The sequence below is a fragment of the Pan paniscus genome, chromosome 18 (assembly GCF_029289425.2).
Source record: "Pan paniscus chromosome 18, NHGRI_mPanPan1-v2.0_pri, whole genome shotgun sequence".
NCBI lineage: Eukaryota > Metazoa > Chordata > Mammalia > Primates > Hominidae > Pan > Pan paniscus.
The window spans coordinates 14,441,916-14,462,625 of NC_073267.2; the positions used below are offsets into that span (position 1 = coordinate 14,441,916).

Here is a 20,710-nt window from a genome sequence, read left to right on the forward strand (position 1 = left end):
CACTCTTTACCCTGCCCCTTTTGCTTTGTATCCAATAAATAACAGCGCAGCCAGACATTCGGGGCCACTACTGGTCTCTGCGCATTGGTGGTAGTGGTCCCCCGGGCCCAGCTGTCTTTTCTTTTATCTCTTTGTCTTGTGTCTTTATCTCTACATTCTCTCGTTGCCACACACGAGGAGAGACCCACAACCCTGTGGGGCTGGTCCCTACACGTATCTGCCATCTTTCATCTTTTTTTTTTTTTACCAGAGAAAAGTGTTCAGCAGATGAACCACAAATGCCTTAAGAACAAATGAGTAGTAATCAACAATTTACTTTTAAAGATATCCAAATAAGTGGGCTTGGCTTCTTGCTTGGATCCAGTTAACTAGAGAACCGTCAATTTCGCTGTTTGAGCATAACCCAAAACAACATACTATGCTGTGTTTACCTAGCACTTTATATAACAGAAGTTTTAAAAGAATAACAAGACCCTGAGGAAAATGCGAGAGATAAGTCATTTATCCAGATTCTCTGAGAATGCCCAGAAAGAAAGCAGCTTTAAAGGCAATCTGGTCAGTAATAAAGGGCACTGGGGGATATCTGATTGTTTTCCATCCTAGTGTTATGAGATTTTAATTTAAATCATCAACAAAGAATTCAACCTAGCATCCCAGTAGGGGTCAAACGGAGGCAAATGCAAGATAATTTAAGTTTTTAAAAAAATTAAAAATTGAAAAGCAGGAATTGTTTTCTTTTCAGACTGATATTTATCAAAATCAGATGTTAAGTTTGCTCAAGTCAAACACGTCTTGATGCTGCCATTGGCTGGAGCAGACCAAGTGATGCTGCAGTAATAAGCAATGCGAAAATCTCGGGAGCTTTACATGGGTTTATTCCTTCCTCCCACAAAGACCTCTGTGAGTCTGGGCAGTTTTCTGGGGAAGCTGCCCTCCGTGCCATGGTTGCTTCCATCTGTGGCACCTCCATTTCAACAGATGCTTCACTATGGATGGAGGGAGAAAAAAAAGAAAACATCACAGAGAATCACATGCTGGCCCTTAAATGCTTCCACCTCTGAGTGACATAATGCTTGTACTCCCATCCTATTGGCCAGAATAGTCACATGGTTTTGTCAACTGCAGGGAGCTGGAAAATGTAGGCTTTTAGGTGGCCTGGAAGAGGGGGATGATGGGAAATAGTGACAACCACAATGGGATACCATCCATAGATGCCATCAGGAGGGATGAAAGGACAACATAATCCTTGCAAACCAGGGAGAAAAACGTAGAGAGGAATCAGGGATGCAAACAAGTGAAGGAGAGGAAGCTGAATTCAGCTGCTGCTCAGTTCAGTGGTTCCTCAAAAGGCACCCAGGTACCCAATGCCTGCTCATGATACTGTTCACTGCCCTGTGGTGCAAGGGGAAAATGAAACAGGAAGTGGTCATTAGAAAGCTAAGTTGACAATATAGCCAGGCATGGTGGGGTATGCCTCTAATCCCAGATACTCGGGAGGCTGCGGTGGGAAGATCATTTGAGGCCAGCAATTTGAGACCAGCCTGGACAACATAGTGAGATCCTGTAAGAAAGAAAAGAAAAAAAGGAAGGGAGAGAGAGAAAAAAAAAGAAAGAAAGAAAGAAAGAAAGAGAGAGAGAAAGAAAGAAAGAAGGAAAGAAAGAAAAAGAAAATAGAGGTTGACAATATTATCCTTTATTATTGTTAAGCTGGAAATAACAAATAACCTTCCTACATTTTTTTGGTATTAGAACGTCATTTCTTTTATGAAGTGATGATGATCATGGTTACTAGTTGTTTATCTAATGTCCTACCTTGGCAAAATAAGAATTTGGCAGCCACCCGTAATTGTATCCATTGTTTTAAGTTACTGTCTCAGTCTATAAACTCAAATTCTGGGAGCCACTGACCTAGTTAATGGTTTTGCCTAGAGCTTGCTTTAATTGTATAAGGAAATTTACTTTTTTGAGCAGCCATGCAGTGATGCTCAGCATATTTCCTCATTCATTCCTTACAACAACGAGGAGGAAGGTATTATTATTCCACATTTACAGATAAGGCAACAGAGACTCAGAAGACACTGCTGCTGGTTATAATGTCTCCATTGTTCCACTTTTCAGTGGTTTCCTGTATGAAACTCGTGATTCTAAATGAACCTACTGATTTCCCATCCCAAACCTGTTCTCCAGCCTCCAGCTCATGTCCAACCCCTCACTAGCCTTCCTCATCCCCACCAAACGCACCACCAACCACATGGTTGCTTTAGTCAAAAACCTAGGAGTCATTCTTAATGCTTCCTTTCCTCCCCTCCTCCTCTCACATCCCATCTATCAAGAAATCTGTCTACTGTTCTCCCAGATATATCTCAGGTCCATTCCCTTCTCATCCCTCCATAGCATTGCCTTTTTCAAGTCTACCATCATCTGTCAGCTGAATCATATATCAGCTTCCTGTCTGGTCCCCTTGGATCTATTTTTGTCCCATCTAACTCATTCTCCACCAATAGTCAGACTGACCCTCCTGCAATTATTTCTTTTTAATAAGATAGACACAGGGTCTTGCAATGTTGCCCAGCTGGTCTTGAACTTCTGGCCTCAAGCAATCCTCCCATCTCAGCTTCCCAAAGAACGAGGATTAGAGGCATGAGCCATTATGCCTGGCCAACCTTCCTATAATTAAATTAGGTCATGGAGTGCTCCTCCTTAAAACCTTCCATGACTTTCCATTGTGCTTAGAAGTCAGCCCAGACTCTAGGATGGCCTCATAGGCTCCCATGACCTGGATCTTACCCTCCTCTCCAACACCATGTCATCCTACATCTCCCAGGCACACTGACCTTCCATCTGTGCCTAGAGCATGCCAAGCTTTCCACGTTCTTTGCACAGTTGTTCTCCATGACTGGGATGCTTGTCCTCCTCCTCCTCATATGACTGGCTGCTTCTTCAGACTTTACCTCACCTGTTAGTGTGCAGCAACTCCTGTCCCCATCATTCTCATGTTGGTCCATGGTTACTTCTTAGCATGCATGACCATCTATAATAATTTTGTGTATTTATTTACTTGTTGTCTTCTTCTCTTGATAGTAAATTTTAGGAGACTGGGGCCACATCATTTTGTTCATCTTTGAATACTCAGTGCTTACAGCAGTGCCTGGCATACATCAGGGGCTCAAAAATATCCACTGGGACTTCCACTTCCAGCCAAGATGGAGGAATGGGGGCCAGATTTACCCTCACACCTGAAACAACAAAAATACGGGCAAAGTGTGTGAAATGGCAGTTTCAAGGCAGTAGACTTCAGGCAATGAAGGACAGGGGTCTCAGGGTGGAAAACAAATAAGGTGAGCCCAAACTGTGATTGCTCCAGCTTTCTAACTAGAGTTTCCAGGGACGGAATGCCCAGGAGATGCCCTGTGTCAAGGAGATGGATCTGCAAATTAGGGAAGACCAAGGCAGAAAACAGTCCTGTAGGAAAGAGCGTGGCCTGAGAGAGAAGGTTGGAGTGGTTCCCTGGGAAATCAGCTGTGGACTGATGGATGCATGCATATTAGGGTTAGCTCAAGGCCAGGGAAGAACCAGGCTGAAGAATTAGTGGGACCAGTGTCAGGCACTCATACGGGGAGAGATTACAAGGGCACAAGGACACGTTTGGAGGGTATTGCCTAGATTCATGAGTTTTGATGATGGTTTCAAAATGTACACATATGTCAAAACTTACCAAATTGTACACTTTAAATAAAAATAGTAAAATATTAGTATTTTAATATTATTATTTAAAATGTTTTTTAAAATCCACTTAGTAATGAACATGGCAATAGTAAACTGCAGAGCCTGATTTAAGAACATGAATGCAACCCCAGCACATTGGAATTTTAACAAATTTTATTTTATTTTATTTTATTTCATTTCATTTCATTTTTGAGAAGGAGTCTGGCTCTGTCGCCCAGGCTGGAGTGCAGTGGCACAATCTCGGCTCACTGCAACCTATGCCTCCCAGGTTCAAGCGATTCTTCTACCTCACCCTCCCAAGTAACCAGGACTACAGGTACCCATGACCACGTCCAGCTAATTTTTTTGTATTTTTAGTAAAGACGGGGTTTCATCATCTTGACCAGGCTGGTCTTGAACTCCTGGCCTCAAGTGATCTGCCTGCCTTGGCCTCCCAAAGTGCTGGGATTACAGGCATGAGCCAACACTCCCAGCCCACAAATTGTATCTTAAAGTATGCATAAAGATAACAATAGTTGCAAATGTTCAATGGATTGGACTTTAGCAAGGACAGATTTTGGAGGGGAAAAAAGACAAATTGTTCAACAGAAACGGGGCTGGAATAGAAGTGGGAAGCAGATTGGTCACAAAATTAATAGCAATGAGTGAGTACCCGGCAAAATACCCAGGAAAGGCTGCCAATAGACAAGACTAGAAGTATGGAAGTCTGCCACCAGAGGTTTCATTTACCCACAGAAGAGTGAGCAGAGCAAAAGCCTGTTCTTGGGAGTAAAAGAAATAGTGGCTGACTGTCTAAATGCCTCCATCCAATCAGCTTGTGTCTGGCTGGCGAGTACATGCCCTTCTCTCTGGATAATGCACGGGCTTCTCAGCCAAGGAAATGTCATTGTGCAGAATCGAGCCACCTGGCAGTGCCACAACCACCAGTACAAAAGTCCAGGGCTTTCACATTCTTCTTAAGTGAGGAATCATTGGGGTTTTGCCATTCAAATGTTTTTGCAGAACTGTTGACTCTGCTTATCTGTACTTTCAGCCATAGTCAGAACAGATTGTAACACATCATGCTCAGAAACTGAAAACTCTTGTCAAGGCATAAAAGATTTTCAAAGCCCAACAGTTTATACTTTCTTTTCAAATACACATATAATATGTACCCACAAAAAGCCCGTGTGTTTAAGCCACAAAGGAAGCCTCAATAAATTTCATAAAAATTGATCTCATATTGACTACAGTGTAATAAAATTATAAATCTACCAAAAAAAAAATTATCTAGCCTCCATACATTTAGAAACCTAAAAACACCATCTGGGCTTGGTGGCTCATGCCTGTAATCCCAGCACTTTGGGAGGCTGAGGCGAGTGGATCACTTGAGGTCAGGAGTTCAAGACCAGCCTGGGCAACACGGTAAAACCCTGTCTGTACTAAAAATACAAAAATTATCTGGGGTAGTGGTGCATGCCTGTAATCCCAGCTGCTCAGGAGGTTGAGGCAGGTAAAAATTGCTTGAACCCAGGAGGCAGACGTTGCTCTGTCATCCAGGCTGGAGTGCAGTGGCGCAAACTCAGGAGCCGAAATCGTGCCACTGCACTCCAGCCTGGGTGACAGAGCAAGACTTCATCTTAAAAAAAAAAAAAAAAAGGACCTAAAAATGCTCTTTTTATTTAATGGGTTAAACAACAAATCAAAGTAGCAACTACAAAATATTTAGAACCAAATGACAGTGAAAGCACTGTGTGTGATATAGACAAAGTGGTATTTGGACAGATGTTTACAACCACATACCTTAATATACTAGAATTGCATATTTAAAAATTGAGAAAAGAGTGAACTAAACATTCATCTGAAGAGCTTAGAAAAAGAACAACAAAATAGAGCCAAAGATCACTGAAAAAAAAATAAAAATAGAAATTCAATATAAAAAGTGCTAGAATTGACCTACAAAGACATAAGCTGGGTCTTTGAAAAGACACATAAAATAGACAACTCTCAGCAATTTTGATTCAGAAAAACAAAGAAGTGACAAGTAAACAATATTAGCAATGTAAAAGATGACATACCAGTGGGCATTGCCATGATTTAAAAATCAAAAGAGATTACAATGGACTTTATGTGCTATTAAATTTTAAATCCTAAATGAAATGCAGTTTCCAGATGTATTTATGTAATGTGGCCCAAGACAAAATAAAAAAGTTAGAAACTCATTACCATAAAAGAAATTTCAATAGTAGTCAAAGGTCTATCACAAGAGAAAGAGAGAAAGAAAGAGAAAAAGGCCCATAGAGTTTGACAGACAAGTTCTCCCAAATCCTTAAACAATAGATTCCCTCTTCAACAGTAAAAATAAAAAGCTACCTGACTCCCATTGCAAAATTATTGTAATCTTGACATCTAATTCAAATAAACATAGCACATACAAGAAAACCCAAACACTACTTCACTTAGGAAAACAAATGTAAAAACCCTTCATAAAATATTAGCAAGTCAAAAGTAGCAATGTAGTAAAAGGATAGTAAATGAATAGTTGGAGAATATCTGGGGAGGCAGAACAATTTTAGAAAGAGCCCCGGACTAGGAGTTTGAGTCCTGACTTACTGGGTAAAGCTTATCAGTTTATATAACCCTCAGTTATGAGCCTCAATTTCCAATATTACAGTTAGATAGAGCCACCATTTGTTGAGTACTTAGTCTTGTCAGGAACTGTGCTGAATGTTCTACATGGATTACATTAATTTAATTCCATGATGAACCACAAAAAAAAAAAAAAAAAATCCCTCAACAGCCAAGGCAATTATGAGCAAAAAGAACAAAGCTGAAGTTATCACACTACGTGATTTCAAACTATGCTACAAAGCTATAGTAATCAAAACAGCATGGTACTGGCAAAAACAAAACAAAACAAAACAGATACACCAACCAGTGGAGCAGAATAGAGAGCCCAGAAATGATCCTATGCATGTATAGTCAATTTTCAACAAAAGTGCCATGGATACACAATGGGGAAAGGATTGTTTCTTTAACAAATGGTGTTGGGAAAATAGGATATCCACATATAAAAAAAATAAAATTGGACCCTTATCTCATATCCATATATAAAAATCAACTCAAAATGGATTAGACTTATACGTAAGACCAGAAACTGTAAAACTACTAGAAGAAAATACAGAAGAAAAACTATATAACATTGGTATAGGCAATGACTTTTTTTATTTGACCCCACAGGCAACAAAAGCAAAAATAGACAAATGGAATTACATCAAACCAAAGTTTCTTCACAGCAAACAATTAACAATATGTAGAGACAACCTATGGATTAAAAGGAAATGTCTGCCAGCCATACTCCAATAAGGAGTTAATATCTAAAATATAGAAGATAGTTGGACAAGTCAATAGCAAGAAAACAAACAAGCAAAATTGAAAAATGAGCAAGGCTGGGCCAGGTGGCTCACACCTATAATCCCAACACTTCGGGAGGCCAAGATGGGCACATCACTTGAACCCAGGAGTTCAAGGCCAGCCTGGGCAACATTGTGAAACCCCACCTCTACAAAAACAATAGAAAAATTAGCTGGGCATGGTGGCATGCACCTGTAGTCCCAGCTACCTGGGAGAATGAGGTGGGAGGATCGCTTGAGCCCAGGAGGTTGAGGCTGTAGTGAGCCATGATCATGCCACTCCACTCCAGCCTGGCTGACAGAGCAAGACCCTGTCTCAAAAACTAAAACTAAAAATAAATAACGGGCAAGCAACCCAAATAGGCATTTCTCAAAAGAAGACATACAAATGGCCAACAAATATATGAAAAAAAAATGCTCAACATCACTAATCACTAGGGAAATGCAAATTAAAACCAAAATGAGATCATCTCACACCTGTCAGAATGGCTATTATAAAGAAGACAAAAGGTAACAAGTGTTAGCAAGGATGTGGGGAAAAGAGAACCCTTGTACACTATTGGTAGGAATGTAAATTAGTATAGCCATATGTAAAACTATAAGGAGATTCCTCAAACAACTGAAAATAAAAGTGCCATACGATTCAGCACTCCCACTTCTGGATATTTACCCAAAAGATCTGAAATTATTTTGTCAAAGAGACATCTGCATTCCCATGTTCACTGTAGCACTATTAACAATAGCCAAGGTATGAAACCAACCTGTGTGTCCATGACACTCAGCTAGCTTGGCTGCAGCTTGCTTTTGCTTCCTAAAACCTGCCCCTGCCACTCCTCCAGAGGAGCTGCTGTGCCTGTATTTGCAGAGAACAAAATGTGCCTGGGAGTTTACTCCCCACCCCTGGGCCAGTAGAAAATAACTGACAGTGCAAGTTTATGAAAGCCCAGCTCCCTTGCCTCAGGGCAGGATAACTATGAGGGGTAACTTCGACCCTTGTACCCGTGGGATAAGCCTAGGCTTTGCCCAAAATCACACCTTGCTTGGCTTCTTTCCCTTTCCTGTTCTGCTTCCCCCACTTCCTTACCAGTTTCTCCTGAGATCCCTCCCTTCCTAAATCACTTGCACAGCACAGTGATTTGCACTATTGATGCAAGACAGGCAAGCCCCACAACTGGGGCTTATCCCAGGAGGGTTCTTGGCTTCACCCAGGAAAGAGTTCAAGGGCGAGCTGGTGATATTAGACAGCAGCTTTTATTAAAGCAGCAGTTCGCAGCAGCAGCAGAGGGACTGCTCCTAGCTGAGCAGGGCTATCCTGTAGGCAGTGTGCCCAGAATACCTAGTTCTGCAGTCATATTTATACCCACTTTTCATTATATGAAAATTAAGGGGCAGTTTATGCAGAAATTTCTAGACCAGGGTGGTAATTCCAGGTTACCAGGTTGTTGCCATGGAAAAGGGCAGTGACTTCTGGGTGTTGCCATGGCAATGGTAAGCTGACATGGCACACTGGTGGACATATCTTATGGAAAGCTGCTTCCACCCCATCCCTGTTTTAGCTAGTCCTCAATTTGGTCCGGTGTCTGAGTCCCACCTACAGAGTTGAGTCCCACCTCCTGAGTTGAGTCTCGCCTCTTACCTCACCATGTCCACTTAACCAAGCTGGAACCACATAACCTAGAATTCCCTTCCCTATACAGTTCTGGATTAGGTTTGGCCACAGGAGGATTTAGCATCCAATGGGGAGGGCAAGAGTGAAGCAGCATCCAAAAGCAGGTGAGCAGTACGCAGTGTTGCAACTCATCTATATTGTCATTGGTTCCCAGGCTTACCTGGTTGGTGAGGGGTGGTGAGCAGGTCCACAGCTACTCCATCTCCTGACAGCCCTCCCCCTTCAGCCTCTCCCCTTTTAGTTTCTCCTCCTTCCTCAACTCTGCTTCCTTGCCAAGGTGAGTGTCTAAACCCATGATGACGGGCACCACCTTCCCCTGCAAGAGACTCCACATCATGGAAGTCGGAAGCATGCAAGTGGTTAAGAAACCAATGTGAGTTCCAGCTCATCCCCATAGGATTCAGTTCTTCCTCCCCTCCTCTATTCTACACCCATCTTTCCTTCCTGTCTGCCTGCCCTGCTGACTTCAAGCCCAGCACCAAACACAGAAGCAATGACCATAAACAATTCAACCATCTCCCATCATTGTGTTAGGCCACAACCCTGTAATCAATCCCTTATTCCATATTACTCCTTGTAGATCTGTTTCTCTGATTGAACCCTGGCTGATACACACAGGAATTCTTAGGCTCTGCTTCTGGGGAATATGACCTAAGACAATTGGGTTCTTGTTTTTTTGTTTGTTTGTTTGTTTGTTTGAGACAGTGTCTCACTCTGTCACCCAGGCTGAAGTGCAGTGGTGAAATCTCAGCTCACTGCAACCTCTGCCCCCCCAGGGTTCAAGCAATTCACCTACCTCATCCTCCTGAGTAGCTGGGACTACAGGTGCATGCCACCGTGCTGGGCTAATTCTTGTATTTTTTGGTAGAGGCAGGGTTTCACTATGTTGGCCAGGCTGGTCTTGAACTCCTGACTTCAAGTGATCCATCTGCCTTGGCCTCCCAAAGTGCTGGGATTACAGGCATGAGCACCCGCCACCTAAGACACATTGTTTAATAAATGATGGGCTTTGTGACTTACCAAGGCCAAGTGGTTATTCGGGCAATGCTGGACCTCAGTCCAGGTCTACGTGACTAAAGGCCATGTTCTGTCCCCTAGAGCATGCAGCCACTGCAGACACTGAGCCATGCCAAAGCAGTGGATTCAGAGGGACTTCTGGTTCACAGTCATTTAGTGCATATTGGCAGAATTCCTCCAGATGTGTAAATATTATATTTAGTACTTAAATTCTTTAAATTCAGCATGCTCAGCCTGCAATGCCGGCAACAAGAGGGAGTTACCACTGCTGAGAATCATGCAGCAGGGAGTCTGAGGGCAGAAACTCACTAATTCTCAGCACAGGCGCTCTTGTGGAATATTGATAGCTGGTCTGATATCTAAATAGAGTATCTCTGGCTCTTCCTACACCAGCAGGTGTTTCTCACTCCTGGCGCCTGAAATGTGTGTGCCTTCTAAGACTGTAAAAATAGGCACCTCTCATATTTCTATATAGGAACACTTAGAAACAAACAGCATTTGGAAAGCTGCATACATCTTATATGAAGTCATTCCACTTTTACAAGAGTCTTGCTATAAGTCTCATGTATGGGCATAGATATTTGTATGTCTATAAAGTTCTGGTGATGATGCCCTTAAAATTCTCTGTTCCAGAGAAAAGTAGGGAGAGGCAGGACAACTGCGACCAAGCATTGCTTTGCTTGAGAGCTCTTCACTAAACAAATGTGTAAATATCCAAATTGCTTTATGTTCTTAAATCCCTAAATGTTATGGATTAGGACAAAAATATCAAATTTTAAGTAGAATATTGGGAAAACCTCAAATAAAATTTAACTTTTCTAATTTTATAAATTATCTTGTTGTTGTATTGTTATTTTTTAATTGGTTTTTCTTTTCAATATTTTCAAATCACAGTTGGTTGGATCTACAGATGCAGAACCCACAGAGGGCCAACTGTAAGTTTCTATCTATCTATATCTATAGTTTAGGTAAAGATAATGTGTATTTATATCTAAATATATCTAGGTAGATATATAGAAAATCTGCATATATCTAAATCTATGTAGAGATAGATAGAGAAATAAACATAAAATCAAGAAGCGTCTATGAAACAAAAGTAGGGAGCTATAAAGGTAAAGACAGAAATGCAGAACAAAAAGCCAAATTAAGAAAAGAATAATGAAGAAATTTAAATTCTAATAGAATAATTAAAATCCTCATTGGAGATAATTTAAAGCAGAAAGGACATCAAAAACCATAAGAGATATAAAGAACAAACTTTAGGCTGGAAGCGGTGGCTCATGCCTGTAATCTCAGCACTTTGGGAGGCTGAGGCAGGCAGATTACTTGAAGTCAGGAGTTCAAGACCAGCCTGGCCAACATGGCGAAGCCCCAACTCTACTAATAATACAAAATTAGCTGGGCATAGTGGTGTGTGCCTGTAATCCCAGCTACTCAGGAGGCTGAGGCACGAGAATTGTTTGAACCCAGGAGGCCGAGGTTGCAGTGAGCCAAGTTCATGCCACTGCACTCCAGCCTGGGCGACAGGGTGAGACCCTGTCTCAAAAAAAAAAAAAAAAAAAAAAATCTTCACCTCAAATTGAAAGCTTTTACCCAGGGACAAAAATAAAATGTGTAGCCACAACCTGTCACAATTTATAAAAGTCTACTTCCCCAGATACCAACATTTGACATTAAATGTTGCCCACCACATACATTTAAATCTAGAATTCACAAGGTGATATTTTTTAGTGCTGATGAAGTATTTATACAGTAGCTGGGAAGTTTTTTTCTTTCATTTTTATTATAAAAGCAATATAAGTTCATGATAAGAAAGTCAAACAGAGCAGAAAGGCATATACTGAAATACAAAGGTCTGATCCTGAAACCCATTACTTATGTCAACTCCCCAGAAGTAATTGCTGTGGTTAAGATCTGTTTATTCTAGGACTTTTCTATGCACATACCATTTACCGTTTTGTTTTTATACAAATGGGACCATACTATACATTACTGTTTTGCAACTGCTTTTTTCAGTATACAATAATACATATTGAGTATCTTTCCACAAACAGGTTTTCATGGCTAATATTCTACCTATCAGAGATGCATGAAGAAATTTTAACTACTCTCCTATTCTTGGACATTTAGGAGAAATATCCAAGAAATAACAATAGTCCACACAATGATATAATGAATACACATCTTCATATACAAGCTCCCCACTAGAATATAAGTGCTATGCCTGCTTTGCGCACTAGTAAGCTCCCAGCGCTTAGAGCAGTACCTGACACGTTGGGTGCCCCATAAACATTCACCAGATGACTGTATGTGTATATGTATCTATACATGTATTTAAAATTTCTATGTAGATTGACCAATCGCCTTCCAAAAAGATTGTTTCACTGTATACTCCTATGTATAGTTTTTGTTTGTTTGGTTGGTTGGTTGGTTAGTTTTTTTGAGACGGAATTTCACTTTTGTTGCCCAGGCTGGAGTGCAATGGCGCCAACTCGGCTCACCGCAACCTCTGCCTCCTGGGTTCAAGCGATTCTCCTGCCTCAGCCTTAGCTGAGATTACAGGCATGCGCCACCACGCCTGGCTAATTTTTGTATTTTTAGTAGAGACGGGGGTTCCACCATGTTGGTCAGGCTGGTCTCGAACTCCCGACCTCAGGTGATCCGCCTGCCTCGGCTTCACAAAGTGCTGGGATTACAGGCGTGAGCCACCGCGTCCGGCCCTATCTACAGTTTTTAAATTTTATTTTGTTTTGATCAGCTGGGGACGTCATCTGATCAAACGGACTTAACACAAATTCATTATCTTCCAGTTCTGGGGGTCGGAAGTCCAAAATGGGTGGATAGAGCTGCAGTCCTCCCGGGAGCCCTAGGGGAGAATCCATTTCCTTGCCTTTTTCAGCTTGTAAGGGCTGCATTCCTTGGTTCAGTGCCCGTTCTACATCACTCTGAACTCGGCCTCCTGTCACATCTCTGAATCTGACCCTCCTACCTCTCTCTTTCTCTTATAAGCACATTTGTGATACATTGAGCCCACCTGGATAATCCATATAATCCCCCCATCTCAAGAACCTTAACATACTCCCATCTGCAAACCCCCCTTTGCCACATAAAACAACCTACAGGCTCCAGGGATTAGGATATGAACATCTTTGGGAAGCCGATATTCTGCCTACCACCGCTTGGGAGTCAGGTTTGAATTTCAGCTTTGTCATTTCAATCTTCATTTCCTAAATATGTGTTGAGTACCCCCATATCACGTCCTGAAATAGATCTAAGAAATACACTAACTAGCTCCCGTGGCCTTGCCCAAGTTATATAACCTCCCTGCACCTCCATTTTTCTCACTGGCAGAACTGACGAGATTAATATCTGCCCACAGGAAACGCTGTATGTAAAGTGTCTGCCGGCAACCCTTTCCACTTAAACAGCATTCAGGAATTATATGCTATTTTCATCTTGACAAAATGTAAGCAAAATACCAGATTAAGCAGTAAAGAGGTAGAGGAACAGATCCTCTTGGAAACGGCTAGTGTGAATGTGAATTGGTATAGGCTTTCTAGAGGGCAATGTGGCAATGTGAATGGAATGAAAAGCCTTACACATTTTTTTCTCTTTATCCCAGTGATTATTCATTTCTAGACGTGTATCTGAAGGCCACGGTTGAATTTACATACAAAGATGTTTAGTGAAATATTATTTATATTACTGGAAGGGAAAAAGCAGAAACAGACTAAATGTCCTCTAATAAGCAATTAGGTAAGTACACCCACATAATGAAAATCTCATCAGCCATATAAAAGGACTTTGTAAAAGAATATGAAACATCATGTTCAGAGGTTTGCCAAATGTTAATGACAAAGCTGGGGATTTAAATCAGGGATATTAATTATCTCGTATCGGTAAAAGAACTCCGTGTGATGAGAGAATGTGTATATAGATAGAAAAAAAAGGACTAAATAAAATAGATTTCGTGATGTTAGCAGTGGTTATTTCCAAGTAATGGAAACAAGCGATTTTCATTTTTGTTTACTTGTATTTTCTATTTTCTAATAACAAAGGTGGGGGTTTCTATACAAAACAATTCCTCTACTAGTTCAACTATCAGGCATTTCTAGGTATAGAACAAACACTGCGGGAGGTGTCCCTCTAGTGGAAGGAGGGATTTTTAAAAATAGTTTATTGTATTGAAGTCTTTGGGAGGCAAACAGAGGTCTGAAGTTAGTAAATGATTCTGCTTATTCCACAGCCACTGCACTCCAGCCTGGGCAACATATCAACATCCTGTCTCGGGAAAGAAAAAAAAAATTAAAAGAGGGATGGGGAGTAATCGTAAAAGGAAGGGCCAAAAACCACCCTAGGAAACAGGTGCTACTAACTCTTGGCGCATTTGGAATATTGACCAGTAACTTTTTCAACTGTCGATGTCGGGGGATTAAGCTCCTTAGGCTTACTTCCCCTTCCCTTGCTTTTTGGCAGCTTGAGGCTAGGGTGCCAGGGGATGTGGAACCTCAAAAGAGACGTGAATGGAGCCTGATATCTGCAAGCTACACCGACAGGGGGCGCCAGCCCCTACAGGTGACTCTATGAATCTTCGGCTCCACTCGGCTCTTCTTCGGCTGAGTTCGGCCAACGCTTGCCTTCACAGGCTCGGCTCTCTTCGGCTTTCTGAGAGCGCGCCTGTCGTGGCCTCGGCTCCTCTTCGGCTGCGTTCGGCCCACGATCATCTCAGTCTCAGCTCTCCTCGGCTACGTTCGGCTGGCTGCCGTCCTCTCGGACTCGGCTCTCTTCGGTTGAGTTCGGCCTACTCTCCACTCGGAGTCGGCTTCCTTCGGCTGCGTTCGGCTGCGACCCGGAAGAGCTTCCATGGAGTCAGGGCTGCCGGCTCGACGGATTGCCATGGCGCCGCTGCTGGAGTACGAGCGACAGCTGGTGCTGGAACTGCTCGACACTGACGGGCTAGTAGTGTGCGCCCGCGGGCTCGGCGCGGACCGGCTCCTCTACCACTTTCTCCAGCTGCACTGCCACCCAGCCTGCCTGGTGCTGGTGCTCAACACGCAGCCGGCCGAGGAGGTGCGGCCGCGCTGGCGCGGGAGTGAGGGGACTCCGAGAGTGTTGAGGGCCTCCTGAGCGAATGCGAGGCCTCTGACAGGGATGGAGGGGCTCTGAGGGGGATTCAGGCCCCTGACACTACGCGATGACACAGAGAAGGATGGCAGGGGTCCCCAGGGGGATGCAGGTCCCTCACACTGCGGGAACACAGACGTATGTAAGGGGTCGCTAGGAGGATACCGGTCGCTCACACCGTGCGGGGACACTGATAAGAATTGGAGGGGCCCCGAGAAGGCTGCAGGTCCCTGGCAGGAGTTGAAGAACACTAAGAGGAATGCCAGTCCCTGACACTGTGCGGGGACTCTGAGAGGGAAGGGAGGGGTCCCAAGAAGGATGCAAGTCTTTGACCAGAGTTCAAGAACACTAAGAGAAATGGGAGGGGTCCCCAGGGGATGCGGGTCCCTGACACTGTGCAGGCACAGTGAGAATGATGGAAGGGGTCCCGAGAAGGATGCAATTCCCTGACAACACTAAGAGGGATGGGAGGGGTCCCCAGAAGGATGCAGGTCCCTGACATGGGTGCAAGGGCACTGAAAGGTGAAGGGGCTCTGAGTGGTAGGAGAGGATCGGAGGTCGCTGCAGGGGAGGGGGAGATGTCGGAAGGAGGATCTGGATAGGAATAACGGGAGAGTCCTGAAGTTGGCCATTAAGGGAGTTTCTGGGGGCAGAAGGAAGGTCCCTGAAAGGGAACAGTGATGAGGATGGAAGGTCTCTGAGGGTGATGGGGAGACATGAAAGGAGATGCTGAGGCTGGAAAAACCCAATAGGGAAAAGGAGGGACCAGGAAATAGGACATTCACCAAGGCTGTGTTAAGAGGGCCATAGGGTCAGAAAGGGATTGGAGCTGGACGCTGAGGATGTTGGCAAAGGTTAACTACAGTTAAGGAGAATGGAGAACACTGAGAAAGATGGAATGGGACTACACATGGGTCTGAGGGGTGTTGAGAGGGGACACAGCTTGGTCTGACAAGTCTGATGATCCCCTAGGTATATCAGGTGGCCAGGAGAAAAATGTCAGCTGAGAAGAGTGACTACAGTCTCTTTGAGGGCAGGGACCCTGTTTGATTCATCTAGGTATCCCCAGTGCTTGGCATAGGGCCTAAGGCAACACACAGGGCCTAGTAAAGATGGTTTTAAACTGGGGATATAAATAAACCAAGCCAAGGGACCCAGTGACATGAAGTCCCTCTAGGATGGATTAGCACAGAACTGATAGTCTAAAACATTGTCTGGGGAAAGGATTCCCTTGTTATCATCTCATAGAATGTGCTTGGCTACAAACCTGGCTTTGGTGGGAAGTATTTTCTAGGTAGCAGAAATCTTTTAATCCAGGCTTTTAAAAGTTTGAGGTTTTGTATGTGTGTGCATATGTTATTGTAGTTGAGTGCTGATAATGACTGAAGTGCAATTATTCCTTAGTGTAAACCCCAAAACAAGAAAACCTCATTAAATGTAGACTGGTTGGCTGAAGTTACTATAAAGAAGTAACTTAGTGTGTATATTCATTATTAAGTTCATTATCTCAGAGAAAGACAGCACATTATTTTAAGTATCTGTGACCTATTAAAAACTGCCCTGTATTAAATAGCCTACTAATCAAGTTTGATTTGATTTAGGAGTATTTTATCAATCAGCTGAAGATAGAAGGAGTTGAACACCTCCCTCGCCGTGTAACAAATGAAATCACAAGCAACAGTCGCTATGAAGTTTACACACAAGGTGGTGTTATATTTGCGACAAGTAGGATACTTGTGGTTGACTTCTTGACTGATAGAATACCTTCAGATTTAATTACTGGTAAGAATTTGAAATCTTATTATTTGTATGTAAATTTGTACTTTTTTTTTTTAAGTACAATTTCCATTTTATTTTTCTCCAGAGAATAGTCTGTCTTCAGTCTTGAAGGACTCAGCTCCCTACATCACCTTTGGTAGGGGTCGTGGGGCAGCACCCACAGGTCTAAATCTGGGTGGGGGTGTTCGGTCCTTGCAGGCTTCACAAGATCGATTCCTGACTACTTTGTTGTGAATTGCACAACTCACACAGTAATTTAGCTTCACATACATCTTGGGAAGCACATAGGCGTCGAAGATGCTCGCTTCAGAAATGTCCCTGACTGCTGTGGCCTCCACTGTGTTTTGAATGACGAATTTCTTAATGGCTTTATCCTTGGGCACACATCAGGCACAGTTCGTGCAGCAAATAGGCTGCACGTGGCCGCAGCCCTTTTTGGCATGACCGTTGTCCTTTCTTTTCTTTGTCATCTTGGAGGCACGGACCGGAGAGGGTATTTTCTACATTTTTATTTTTGTCTGTCTCCTCTGCTGAACGCTCTACTAGAACCTTCTAGTGGGCACTACTGGATCCTTTTGTTCAACATTATGCTTCCAACTTTCAGCATGATACCTGACACATTGTAGATGCTCAATAAATATCTGTGACCTGAATAAGTAACTAAATGTTAGATTAACTTTTCATTGTTTTCTAAGCTCTTATTCAGTAAATACTTGCAATTCGTTAGCATTTGCTTTTAGAACTTAATCAGATTTGAAATGTTTATAAATAATCCTTGTATATTTCCTAAAATGTTTAGTTTTCCTCTTTAAGATTTTTTTTGGCATTATTTGAAATTAAATCAAGTAGTTGCTTGCTTATTTTGAGGAAAAATTATTTTAGCTAGAATTAAATAGAAAAGAAATTCATTTTCATTATCCTTTCAAAACCTTTTCTGATGTCCCCAAAGCTAATGTAGGGGCTGTGCCTCTGTGCCCTCATATTACCCTGTATTTCTCCCCAGTCATAGTGCTCACAACACTACATTATATTTATGTGTTTGTCTATCTCACTCACAAGATAAGCTGAAGCACAAGGAACAAGTTGTTCATCCCAGGCTAAATAACTGGTACATGGTAGGCACTAAAGACATATTTGTTGGGTGAATGATGGATGGATATAGTACTGTGATCATTAGTGAACTTCTGGAGGCAGAGAGACTCTGAAATTCATAATCTTACTTCCCACTGTATCTGTCATGTTGCCCTGAACCTAGATGACCCTCAAGAAAAATTTGATAAATAAATGTGTCAATGAATGCTTCAATGGTAAACCGATTGAAGAAGTTTGGTTACTCTTTTATAACTTTTATAATTGTTATAAACAGTATCATAGGCTTACCTGATTTTGAATGCTAACACCCTGCTTACAAAGCAAACTCCTTAATTTTCATTAACCCCAGTTTTCTCATTAAGAAAACAGTGCTTCCTGAAGTTATTATAAGGATTAAGTTAATAAAATAATTTCTTAGTATAGTGCCTGGTACACAACAAACTCTTAGTAATTCATACCAAATAAAATTGGCCTTTTATAACCAGAAATCTTGATACACCAGTCTTTTACTGTTTGTTGCTTTCTTACAAGCTTGGTTTTACTTTATTTTTCAAATTGATTTAAAAAATTTTTTGTTGTGTTTAAAACTACCACTAGGTGGCAGTAATATCCTGTGACTTTCAGTTACAGTGCAACCTAATTAGGCAGAGAGCAATGTGAATTTATGCAACGTTGAAGTCTGGCTTATCTGTAGCTCCTAATGAAAAATGCCAAATTCCCTCCTCCTTTCTGATCAAAGCCCAGCGAATAATGAAGCTGGAGCTGTTACTGATGCTTGGCTGAGTGGAATGTAAATGAATGCCAAAAATGAATTCTTTTGAATTCTTTCATCCCCTGGGATCATCCCCCAGGGCTGACCAAAGAGCAGTGCGTGAAGTGCAGGTAACCCTCTGGAAAGGCTGAATACCCCAGCCCCAACTTCTTCACCTGTCACCACCCATTATTACCACCACACCCCACCCTGGGAGTCCCTGCTAACCAGAACTCCTAACACGTGAGAGAACTATATAAATATCTGGTGAGGTTGTACCTTGAAAAGAACAGGACAGGAGGATGCTTTCATTGCCAAAACTGACCCTGACATCTCCAGACAGAACTAAGAACACACTTTCTGGGAAATATATATGTATTTTTCAGTTACACTTTTGATTTGTGTACCCAGTGCTGTGCCTCCACTTTATATTCATTCAACAAATATTTAACTCACTAAGGGTCCCTTGTTTGGCAGGAAGGGTGCTGAAGATAGACAGATGAATGGGACAGTATGGTGAACTCGTGAGTTAGACTGCTTCTGGGTTTGAGTTATCTTCATCTTGCACCAGCTGTGTATTTTTAGGCAAGTTTCTTAATTTCTCTATGCCTCAGCTTACTCACCCGTACATTGGTGATAAAGATAGTACCTTCCTCCTAGGATTGTCAGGGTGAAATGAAATGCTTATATATAAAATACTTGGTAGCATGGCACATAGTCAGCATTCTATGATCTCTGTGATCTCTGCCTGTTGGTGTTACGATGTTCCTGTTCTCGGGCAGTTTAATGGAGGAGACAAGTAAAGAAGTAGTTATAGTACAGTATGGGTACAAAATGTCATAGGAACAAAAAAAACTAAAGTAGGCTTTTGTGGAGCTAAAACTCCTCCCAAAAACCTAACCTGCTTCTATTATTTTTATTTTTTGAAAAAGGAGTGTCTTGAGTTGGTGTGACTAAATAGGAATAACATGATTTTACACATGATTTGGAACCTTCGGCCTCCCACTTGCTTGCTGGATGACCTTGGTTAAGTTGCTTCCCTTCCTTGGTCTCATCATGATACCTACTGCATGGAATTATCATAACAATTCAATGAAATAAAAATCTATAGAAACACCTAACCCAGTTACCTGGGATGTAGTATCAGTTCTCTTCTTCCTCCTGGGTTCCAACCAAAATAAAGACAACTTTTTGGAGCGCAACATTTTCTTAAATTGAGTTTCTCCTTTTCTTTGGAAGTTCATTTTTATTTTTCTTGACTCTACGTAATATTTCAATCCAGGCTAACAAAATGTGGCCTCTTAGAGTCCTTGGGAAAACCCACCAAGTAGGTACAGAATATTTTCTGAGTAGTAAATTAGTAATGTATGTGTATTGGGGGGTTATTGAAAATCCTTTGTCTATAAATTCCTAAATAACTATTAATTTTTACTATATTTGGAATATAATTTGCTGAGCTAGAGTAAATTTAGCTCCATCCACCTCTATCCAAAACTTAAACATTAAAATAGTAAAATCTGAGTTTAGTTTATTGAACTATTAGAAGGGTCATAAATCACTGTTAGTATTATTGTCCATACCCTTCCAGATATGAGAACTGGATCAAAAGCATGCAAGTACCATTATGCCAAATATATATAAGGTAACCAGCTTGATTTAGGTCTAAAAGACAGACTTGTCTTGGAGTAATTGTGGTTTTGATCTAGAAAGCATGTCTGTATGCCTTTATGTCATCTCATGTTTCTCCCTAACTTAGCACTAATGACACTGCATCAGATGACACAGTATATATGAAAGATCTGGGTCAGTAGTCTCATTTCATAAATAACAAAGCACGTATAATTGTTCTTATTTTTGAGATGCTGAGGTGTTATAATCATGTACACCCCCAAAGACATGTATAAGTATGTCGATTGAAGGTTTTTGTTTTAAATGGACTAATTTACCTCTGAATTGACTATCTTCTGATTCTGAAAATTGAATTCATCTAATAGGTAATGTAGATGTTGCCCAGACTTCTAAAATGTGGCTATTTTGTATAGTCCACATCTGATTCATATATTAAAAAAAAATTCATGACCTACTTTGCTTTCAGAAATTCTTCCTCTAACATGCCAGAAACACCCCACCCCAGGGCCTGTGCCCTCACTGTCCCCTCAG

The 20,710-nt window shown here is 41.8% G+C and overlaps 1 protein-coding gene and 1 pseudogene across 1 annotated transcript in view; one reads left to right on the plus strand and one right to left on the minus strand.

The window, feature by feature from the left end:
• The first annotated feature begins 8,602 nt into the window (after positions 1 to 8,602).
• ERCC4 (ERCC excision repair 4, endonuclease catalytic subunit) overlaps positions 8,603 to 20,710 on the plus strand; it is a 38,178-nt gene continuing 26,070 nt past the window's right edge. Inside the window, exons 1-6 of the mRNA XM_063598384.1 lie at positions 8,603 to 8,891; positions 10,699 to 10,739; positions 13,427 to 13,560; positions 14,051 to 14,169; positions 14,281 to 14,874; positions 16,530 to 16,710. Of these exons, the coding sequence (XP_063454454.1) occupies positions 14,668 to 14,874; positions 16,530 to 16,710 (388 nt within the window). The 5' untranslated portion in view covers positions 8,603 to 8,891; positions 10,699 to 10,739; positions 13,427 to 13,560; positions 14,051 to 14,169; positions 14,281 to 14,667. The remainder of the gene's footprint in view (positions 8,892 to 10,698; positions 10,740 to 13,426; positions 13,561 to 14,050; positions 14,170 to 14,280; positions 14,875 to 16,529; positions 16,711 to 20,710) is intronic.
• Positions 16,794 to 17,262, minus strand: LOC106633891 (small ribosomal subunit protein eS26-like; annotated as a pseudogene).